This window comes from Acanthisitta chloris, unplaced genomic scaffold, assembly GCF_000695815.1.
Source record: "Acanthisitta chloris isolate BGI_N310 unplaced genomic scaffold, ASM69581v1 scaffold988, whole genome shotgun sequence".
NCBI classification, from domain to species: Eukaryota; Metazoa; Chordata; class Aves; order Passeriformes; family Acanthisittidae; genus Acanthisitta; species Acanthisitta chloris.
This window is the reverse complement of record NW_008685252.1, coordinates 51,923-62,454: the sequence shown is the minus strand read 5'-3', so window position 1 is coordinate 62,454 and position 10,532 is coordinate 51,923. Positions and strand designations below refer to the sequence as shown.

At 46.4% G+C, this 10,532-nt stretch overlaps 1 protein-coding gene across 1 annotated transcript in view; it reads right to left on the bottom strand.

Annotated features, from left to right (window-relative positions):
- Window positions 1-8,708: 8,708 nt before the first annotated feature.
- KCNJ6 (potassium inwardly-rectifying channel, subfamily J, member 6) overlaps window positions 8,709-10,532 on the bottom strand; it is a 31,173-nt gene continuing 29,349 nt past the window's right edge. Inside the window, exon 3 of the mRNA XM_009079666.1 lies at window positions 8,709-9,034. Coding sequence (XP_009077914.1) covers window positions 8,709-9,034 — 326 coding nt within the window. The remainder of the gene's footprint in view (window positions 9,035-10,532) is intronic.

Below are 10,532 nucleotides of genomic sequence, written 5' to 3'. Positions count from 1 at the left end.
CAGGAGAGATGGAGAGAGACTATTGACAAGGGATGGAGGGACAGGACAAGGGGGAATGGATCCAAACCGACAGAGAGTAGGGTTAGATAAGATATTAGGAAGAAATTGTTCCCTGTGAGGTGCTGAGGCACTGGCACAGGTTGTCCAGAGCAGCTGTGGCTGCTCCATCCCTGGGAGTGTTCCAGGTCAGGTTGGATGGGGCTTGGAGCAGCCTGGGCTGGTGGGAGGTGTCCCTGCCCAGGGCAGGGGATTGGGGTATGATGATCTTTAAGGTCTTTCCAACCCAAATCATTCCAGGGTTCTCGTCTATGATTCTATAACAGAAATTGTCTTAAGGCACATCCCCTGTCCATTCTTCCATTATCAGTGGTTGGGGAGCAGGACAGGGGATAGTAAATTCATGTGTGCAGCCCTTTCCCTCTGCACTTAGAGCAATGGTGACAGTTGATTATTCTTTGCCTGTGTGGGGTGAGGGTTAAGCTGATTCCTGCAGAATCTTTTGACCTGCTGCCCAAACTGCTGTGGATGCAGCCCAGGATTCCATTGCTCATGCTGAGCTTCTCATCCACTGTCACTCCCAAGTCTTTCTCCTCACTGCTGGTTTCAATTCCTTCCCCACCCAACCTGTAGCTGTGCCTGGGATTGCCATGGCCCAGATGTAGGACCTTGCACTTCATGTTGTTAAACTCCATGAGGTTTGCATTGTTCCACCTCTCCAGCCTGTCCAGGTCCCTCTGGATGTGCCATCCCTTCCCTCCAGCTGTGACTGCCCCACACACTTGGTGTGCTCAGAGAACCTGCTGAGGGTGCACTCAATGAGGATGTTTTGCCACTCATTAAGGAATTAAGAATCCATTTGCTCCAATGGAGCAAAGGTGGAATTTGTTCTGTTTCTGGGGGCAGAAAGGCAAAAGGTCTAATTTGGACTGTGATGCTTGAGGAGAACATAACTCAAGGAGGAGAAGACATACAAGATAGATTAGATAAAGTGCAGAGGCTGCAACTGTCAACACAGAAATAACTGAAAGTGGATTTGAGGTTAGAGATATGAAGGATGAGCAGCTATTAATAATAATGAGACATTGAAAAGATGCCACAGCCGTGGAGGGAGGAAACCTGAGAGCCTAATGCTACCAGAAGGACTGGTAAATATAGTAAGCTATGTTTGCAGGGGATGTTTCTCAGTCATGGCAGGGGAGTAATGGGACATACAATGCAAGTTTCTGGAGCTGGTGGTGCACTGGAGGTCCCTTAGCAAGGAAGATTTCTGGAGCTAAAAGCCCCAGCAGAGGAAAAACCTTAGAGAAACAGCTGAAGTCCTGTATCAGATGTCTGCAGTGAGGCTACATTTGATCCAGCACGGAAAGCACAAACACTTGCACACATCAGTCAGGAGTGGAACGTGGCAGGAAGAAAGGAGAGTGGGTAAAGCTCAAACAAAGTCCAGAGTTTCAGCTAGAAAAAGTAGAAAGAAATAAAACCCTGCGAAACCTGTCTACCCTTCTCATGCAATTACCATTTTCAATGGGCAAGAACAGGTTGTTTTTTTCAGTCATTGACCCTAGACAAGGATATGGAGGGGAAAAAAACTAGTGCAGGCTCAGTGGAAAAGGGAATGTGCTGCCTGGCTTGGGGGATAACAGGTTTTTCCATGAAGGTGAAGAGCTCTCTGGCTGATGCTTCTTCTTTGCTTCACAGGGAGAGTAAAAAATAAAAATCTGTTGGCATGATCTGAGCATCTCTGACCTGACTTGCACTTTATAGGAGAAATATTTACCCCCCCCAAAAAAAAATCCTTCCTCTCCTTTTCAGTATTAATGTGAAAACACAGGATGTCATGGAGGTGGTGGAGTCACCCTCTAGGAGTGAAGAGGCACCTCGATGTGGCCCTTGGGGACATGGTTTAGGGGTGATTATGGTGAGACTGGATGAGCTTGAAGGTCTCATCCAGCCTTGAGGATTGTGTGATTCAGTGTGATCATGGTAAATTGTCACTTGGCCTGGAGTTCCAAGAGTCCTTCCTGCATGTCCCTTGGACCTCCAGCTTCTAAGCACCCCAGGTCTTGAGAAATTTGAAGGGAAACATCAATTTTCATGGATGAAATCAAGAATCCCCCTATGAAATGGATTCTGTCACAAATGCTCCTCAGAGAGAACCAGAAGAGCCTTAAAAACCAACAAGACTTGTTTGTTTTTCAGTTCCAAATGAAACAAATCTCCCCAGGAAGAACTCAACCAGCAATGCTGATGGCTGCAGGTCACTGCATAACATCATCCCTCCCTGATCCCTCGGGCACAGGCAGCAGGTTGAGCTAGAATTCAGCTGGGAATGTGCACACCTTGTTACTGTCCAGTGAGGAGCAGCCAGCACAGGTCAGCAGCTCACCCTGAGAAATGGAATCCAGTGATGTGTCATTTCCAAACCCAAACGGGTTGGAGATGATCTGCAATGTGCTGAGTAGCTCTTGGAACATTCATAGACTCTAATTTGGGAAAGGTATTCGTGCACACCCATGACCTTAAGCTCATGGCTGTGCTCAGAGCCCGAATTTCCTGCATTGGTGTCTCAATACCTTCAATTCTCATGGAAAAAAAATGACAGGATGTTGGTGCAAATGTTGCTTTCTTATTCTTTCAGCATCTTTTAGCAAAACACTGACAGCATTATCACTGCACGTTATGCTACTAAGATACTCAGGTTGTGTGGAGGGTGTAGGTTTGTGGTTTCTTTACAAAAGCAACAGTTTCCTGGATTTTGGGCAAGATGATCATTTTCCATGAAGATTTAGCTAGTTCGTTGTGGGGTCTTTTTTGCTATCCATGGTCATTTCCCAGAATTTATCTAATGTGGTGTAAAATTCAGCACAAAGGGAGTAATAACCCATTGCCATGAGAAAACTCTGAGTGTTCTCAGTTCTTTAATGCCAGCAGGGGAGTCAATAATGGGAAATGCTGTTCCTCCTCCTCTTTGTTTCCATAACGAACTTTTAGAGTCTGATTTTCAGTTTTTTACCAACTTAAGGCAAAAATATGTATTAGAAACCAGGTGTGAGGGTTGGTGTGTGTCTTAGTGGTTCATATTCTCAGGATTGAGGGGGTTTTGTACCTAGAACAGGACACAGGGAATGGCTTCCCACTGCCAGAGGGCAGGGACAGGTGGAGATTGGGGAAGAATTCCTCCCTGTGAGTGCTGAGGCACTGGCACAGGTTGCCCAGAGCAGCTGTGGCTGCTTCATCCCTGGGAGTGTCCCAGGCCAGGCTGGATGGGGCTTGGAGCAGTCTGGGCTGGTGTAAGGTTTAGATCAGATATTGGGAAGGAATTCCTCCCTGTGCAGGTGGTGAGACACTGTCCCAGGTTGCCCAGGGAGGCTGTGGCTGCCCCAGCCCTGGCAGTGTTCACAGCCAGGTTGGATGAGCCTTGAGCAACCTGCTCTGGTGGGAGGTGTCCCTGCCCAGGGCAGGGGTTGGGGCTGGAGGATCTTTAAGGTCTCTCCCAACCCACTCTGTGATTCCATGATGATTTTACCTTTTCTTCAACCTTGGTTGGGAGCATCTTTAACATGCTTGGCAGTGCCTTTAGTGATCCTCAGGGTACCTAAAAATGTGTGCCTAAACCCTACCACAGCATGTGTGGGTACTTTAGGTCTTTGGCATGTATTTTATGTGGGTGGCATTTTGGTGAGGTGAAGACTTCTTCTGACTCCATCATCTCCCAAGGAGCCTAAAAGCAGGAGCAAAAGGCCACACCAAGTTCTTACACAGTCAGCTGAGCAGATGGTCTGTGCTCACAGAAATGCCTCCTAGTTCCTAGTGCTCTTGGTAAGAGCTGGTACATGTTCAGCAGTTCTGAGAAGCACAGGAGGTATCTCCACCATCCCATCCATCTAAAACAAAAATGTTGCCCTGAAAAGGAAATAACTTCTCTCACCATCTGAGCAGGATTCATTATAACGACTTCAAAGTGTAACTGTTTGTGTTCCCCACCCCCAACCTTCCTGATAGTCTCAGATTAGAGACTTCTCATTAAGATATCTTAATCTTCTTTTAGAAAATGTCATTTTTAATTTGATTAGAGCTATATTTTGGGAAGGTTTCTCCAGCGTTTAAGAGCTCTGCTAGCAGCACTCCAGCTCGGTGTCCTCAGCTCAGCAGAAGGCTGAGTGCTAACACCCAGGAGTGCTGGGACCAGTTCTGGGCCCTCTGCAGGAGAGACATGCAGGGGCTGGAGGTGCCCAGGGCAGGGGACAGAGCTGGGGAAGGGTGTGCAGAGTCCATCCTGGGAGCAGTGGCTGAGGGAGCTCTGGGTGCTCAGCCTGGGGAACAGGAGGCTCAGTGAGACCTTCTCAACTTTCTACAACTCCCTGACAGGAGGTTGTAGCCAGGTGAGGGTTGATATCTTTTTCCAGGCAACAGGAGAAGAGGAAATGGTCTCAAGCTGTGCCAGGGGAGGTTCAGGTTGGCCATCAGGAGGAATTTCCCCATGGAAAGGGCTGTCAAGCATTGGAAGGGGCTGCCCTGGATGGTGTTGGAGTCACCATCCCTGGAGGTGTTCAAGGAATGACTGGACATAGCACTCAGAGCTTTGCTCTAGTTGACAAGGTGGTGATGGGTCACAGGTTGGACCTGCTGATTTTGGAGGTCTTTTCTAACCTGACTGATTCTGTGATAGATTCTTCAAACCAAACTAGTACTGGCACCAGTGCTATGTCTTTCAGAGGACTGTCCATGAGCTTCAGCTGTGAGATTGGAGCTGTTGGCTTAGTTTTAAAGATAAAAGGAAAAAAAATCGAGAGGAGACTTCCCAGCCCTGTCCTCTGAGAAAAAACCCTAAAAGCAGCTGGTGTTGTTTGAAACTTTTAAGTTCTTATTCTGTGTGGATGACACGTGTTTTGGGGAGAATGAGGCAAGAACTGTGGTTTATACTTGTGAACTTGCCTAGAATAGAAAACAGATTTCACACTTGAGATGGAATAGGAAGATATCTGAGTCTCTTTGGAACTCTATCTTTGGCTATGACGTCTGTGTGCTCTCCATGGGAAACTGCTTGAGCACACACACACCAAATGGGACAATGGCAAGTGGTAAAATAAATACACCTTTACACTGAGGTGGCCACTAGGTTATAATTGCTGGAAAAGCAGAGGTGCTGAAAATAATTGGGAAAAATAAACCTTGAACTAAATCCAGAGAGTGAATGAGGGTGGTGAGACACTGGCCCAGGTTGCCCAGGGAGGCTGTGGCTGCCCCAACCCTGGCAGTGTTCACAGCCAGGTTGGATGAGCCTTGAGCAACCTGCTCTGGTGGGAGGTGTCCCTGCCCAGGGCAGGGGTTGGGGCTGGATCATCTCTAAGCTCCATTCCAACCCCTAAAATTCTATGAAATGAGTTCCTAGATTGAATTCCTGACAGTTAATGAAAACACCACTCAGCATATACGGCTTGAAAATCCATTGTTAATGAACAGCATTCAATTCTTAATTGTCTTTTTACCAATTCAGTCAAAATCATTGACACAAAATACATTGTTAAACTGCTTAATCAATCATTGTAGAAAAATAGAGGTGTTTGATAGGGACATTCTAGTACAAAGTTTCCTTGAAGCTTCCCCCGTTGAAAGCTTTGGGGGCTTCTAGTTTTGTTTTTTTTTTAAAGCTTATGTTACAAAAATGAGATTTCAGAAACTTTACAATCCATCCTACATTAATCCCAAAGACAAGGAAATCCAGGGGGAGAGAGAGAGAGAGACAAACACACACACCTTAAGCTGGAAGTGCCCTATTCACAAAAATATAGCTTACACATGCGCATGCCCCAGTGGCTGAAAATCGAGTTTTTTGTGCTAAAAGGACACAAAACAAAGGTTTCATCAGGGCCCTGAGCTGCTGTTCTAGTTAATGCAAATGTTGTTAGGCTGCAGCAATGGATTCTAGAGTGGGCCAGTAAATGGCAAGAGCCAAAAGCAGGTTTATCCTCAGAGGAAGGTTTTGCTTTCAGCTCATGCACCTCTCGCTAGGACTGACACGTGTGGGTGCCTCAGTGCCTCCCATGTCGTGCTCCCCCTTGGCTCCTCTGCTTTCAGAGGGACTGTGGAGCCACCTTTCCTTAAAACTCACAGTGCCCCTCATGGGTAGCCTTGTGGGTGGGATGGATGGACTGGAGCACTTAGCAGCTGCTGCTGCTGAGGCAGAAGAATGAGCTTGGAAAGGTCTTTAGCCAAGCAAGTGTTGTCTGCAGAAGGTGGGTGAGGGTGGTGAGACTCTGGCACAGGTTGCCCAGGGAGGCTGTGGCTGCCCCAACCCTGGCAGTGTTCACAGCCAGGTTGGCTGAGCCTTGAGCAACCTGCTCTGGTGGGAGGTGTCCCTGCCCAGGGCAGGGGTTGGGGCTGGATCATCTCTGAGCTCCATCCCAACCCCTTAACATTCTGTGATTCTGTAAGTAAAGTGTAAGTAACCTTTACTGAGTGGGCAAAATCAGCCACCCCAGGTGGAGGGAACAAAAAAAAAATCCTTATCCTGCACCATTTCTTGCTGCTTTGTGAAAGCCTTTTAGTGGGAAATGTTCAGAGCTGAAACCAAAAACTCTTTCCATCCAACCTGATTTGGCAGTCCCTGGTGTGTGACCCTTTCCTTCCCCACACCCTCTGCTCTGACCTCAGACTCTGCTCTCCTCAGCTTGGAGCACAGCTGAAGGACCTGCAGAGCCCCCCACCCATGAGCCACACTGCAGATTAGCAAGGGGCAGTCTTCAGCATAAAAAAACAACAAAAGGAGGAAAATAGGTGTGAATTTAATGCGAAAGCTATATCACAGTGCAAATTTTCCACCTGCCCACCAAGTTTCTCCTGAGGTTATATTTTATTTTGTTTTTCTCTCTTCTATTTGAACACAAATGTTTCTGTACGAAAATGCTTCAGATTCTCTTCAGTGTATTCTTTCTTCCTGGGGTAGGCAGGTTTGAAAGAAACAAAATTAAGGCTGCAGCTTCTTCTCCTTTGCTGACAGAAATGCTGTTCGTGACGGGGCTGAGTGAAAGCCCATGGAAAGTGATGCTTTTTTTTGCCACAGGAAATGTTTTATGGGCCTGGCTGAGTGGTCCTTAGCACTGGGCAATGCCACAGGGTGTGAGTAGCCCATCCAGGACATCATGACCCACCATCAGTTCCCTGACTGGTGTGGGTGTTGCTGTGTAAGCGATGCAACTTCTCTCTGCCCCATGAAAGTTGTCGAGGTGGAATGTACAGGATTTACAGTGATTTACAACAGCCAAGGAGCTACCTAAAAGATGAAGAAAACTCATTGGGGAGCCAATCTGCTGAGTACAGGCAGCAGGATCCATGTGGTGAGCTGGGAAACCTCGTTGAAGAACATACCCAAGGGTGTTGTGCCACCCAGGACTGCACCAAGCATCGGCGCCGTCACCAAGGGACAAACTTCAGCTTCACACAAATTCCAGGTGGTGGTTTGTTTGGTTATGTTGGGGTTTTTTTCCCAGCTGAGTAGCTAAAATCTACTCACTAAGGTACAACATTCAGTTCTCAATGGCTTGTGCTGTTTGTGTAGCAAACAATCCCATGGTTTGGGTGGGGAGAAGGGAGAAGTTTCCCTAGATATTGCACAGAAAGGATAATACCTCCACATGACACATGCTATATTGAGTATACAGGAAATTCTCTTTAGCCATGAGTTTTGCCACAGCCTAAATTTTAGGTTGAACTGCCCCTCCCCCCCCAAAATATAAAGGAACCAGGAATGGTTTTTGCCTTATTTGTAAACATTTTCACAGTATATCAGGAATTCTGGTACAATTTCTCTACCCTGCCCTCTCCCAGACTTATGGCTTTTTAGAGTCAGTGAAATTATCTGTTTGGCAATCAGTGAGGTACTCTAAATAGCTGCCAGTCTGGTACACTGAAGAAAATGTCATGCACTAGAAGAGTCATATAGGGGGAGGGGGGGAAAAAGGAAAAAAAAAAAAGGTAAATCAGTATTACACTCCAAATATTTGAAGAGGAGTTCCTATTCCATGGGTAGTTAGTTTTTGCATCCCAATAGTTCTAGAGCTCTGTTTCTAAACCTACATTTATTACACAGCTGTGTACATTATTTAGAAGTTCTTTACTACAGTACTTTTGTACATGCAGTGTTTATTACTAAATGGAAAGAGAAAGTAATTACATAAGGCATATGTACAGGATCAGGTTGGATTGCAGGTCCCTCTGCTCACCTTTCTCTTAAAGCTGCAAGGCCCATTTCAGAGAGGTTTGTCACCCAGTTAGTGAAACTGTCCTGAAATACATAAAAACCCAAAGCCAAGGCCCATCACTTTGATGAACATTGATTAGTCTTTCCTTTTAAATCCCTTGTGAATATTTCCATTGCGTTTGGGGTTTGGTTTTGTGTTGTGGATGTGGATAAACCTGGAGGTCTGAACTCAGAGAGGTGCTGAGGGAGCCAGAAGTCCTTGCCAGGGTGGGGATTGAGATTCCACCATGGATAATGGGTGTTGCAGCTTTAACCCACACCTTTGCTTAGTCTGTGAATCTCTTGAGCTTAAATTGGGCAAGTAGATATTTCGCATCTGAAGTATTTGTTTTCCAGGAACTAAGAATCATAGGAAGGAAAAAAAATTAAAGGCATGTTGCAGAAAGAAACAGGGAGCAAAGAGGGAGAAGATAAAGGAGGTGGTGTGGCCCTTATGCTTCTGTTGGTTCTACACTTTGGACTCATTCTCCAAGTTGGCCACATCACCATTTCTTTCATTTTGGTCTTCTTGATTCTTCTCTTCCTCCTCAGTTTCCAGCTCAGCATGTTGGTCCAGCTTGCTGGAAACAGACCATGTCAGGGGCAGTTCTGCTCGACTGGCCATCTCTGCCAGCTCTTTGGCACTGTAAACTGGGGTGTTGGTCTCATAGGTTTCATGAAAACTGTTGTAGTCAACTTCATAAAATCCATCCTCCAGGGTGAGGACGGGAGTGAAGCGATAACCCCACAGGATCTCACTCGTGATGTATGAGCTTCGAGCTTGGCAGGTCATCCCTGTAACAGAGAAGGAAGAAGTGCTGTGAGAAGGATCCACTGCTTTCCCCAAATCCTTAGTTACTGTTTTTCATCTAGAAGAAGGCACATACCAGAAAGGAATCAGATTTGACATCATACAAGGTTGAGCTCAGAAAGGAGTTTTAGAGTGTAAATCTATCTGATGCCCTTTCCTTCCATACATGTGCATAATAACAAGGGCTAAGAATGAGAAAAGATTAACAGCTCTTTATTAAACTCAGTTCTTCTTCTTCTGGACTTCATCAGTGAGTGACTCACCTGCTGCTGAGTCTCAGGTGGTTTACTGAGAGCCTATGTGCCTTGCACTGTGCCATCTCCTGGTTCCTTGGTGTGCAATGAACCCACTCTGCCACATTCAGCTCTTGCCCAGGCTCACAGGAACTCACACTAAAGCTTTTCTCTGCTGGAGCTCACCCTGAGCCTGTGATCCATGAGGTGACTTGGCTTGGTAGTCACCTTTTAGTGACGCTGCTTTGAGGGTTGTGCTGGTGGCCAGTGCACAAACCTCAGCAAAGCTCCTGGAGGACATGTGATAGTGTCTGATGTTGCATTGGGGGAACTGGGACTGACTTCTTTGTTGTCTTCTCTTCACAGCTCTGCTGAAGCTCACTCTGGGAGCAGCTACAGGGCAAAAATATGTTATATTTTGTTCAGAGGCTCTTCCAAGCTCAATGCATAGTCCAGAGTGTCCTCTGGGGGAAGAGCCACCTGGCCATGGCAGGGACCTGTGACTTGGAGAACCTGCCTCATCTCACACAAAAACTCAAGGAAGAACTACAATAAAATACTGATGGTCAGGAGTGGAAGGGGAAACCCAGCTGACCAGAAAAAATACCAGGAGAATTGAATTTAAGAGGTAAAACCATGAATGCTGACAAAATGGGAGTACATGGAGAGAATGAGATGATTTCCCTTGGATTATTGCACATTATTAACTATGTATTACTAAGCAAACTTCAGCTGAACAGTATATATTGAATACTTAGTAAATATCCCTGGACCACCCTGGACACAATCCCTGGACCACCCTGGCACACCTCAGTTACTTTGAAGGTAATAAGCACAAGCAATGAAGAAAAGATGTTTAATTTTAGGAGCACAAAAGGCAAACCAGAGCAATGCCCATTTTATCTCTGCACTGGTGGCATCATGTAAAGTCACATGGAGGGTCTTGGGAAGAGCCAACATTGGGAGTTCAATGTCCCCAGTCTTTTCCAGGGCTGCAAACTGCTCCAGGGAATTCTGCTCTCATTCTCTTGAGCCTCCTCTCTAAGCGCTCCCAGTTTGCTTCTGATGGCTGAAAACTGCTGTTTCTTGGTGCTCTGTTTTGTTCACTTACAACATTCCCTTTAGAAAGACATTTACCAGCTGTCACCACACTGTGGTACCTCAGCCCTTCTCCAGGGTTTTCCTCCACTTCCTGCAGTGGCTCAGACCCTGTGGAGCAGTGACTCCCAGGGAAAGCTGCTGCACCAGA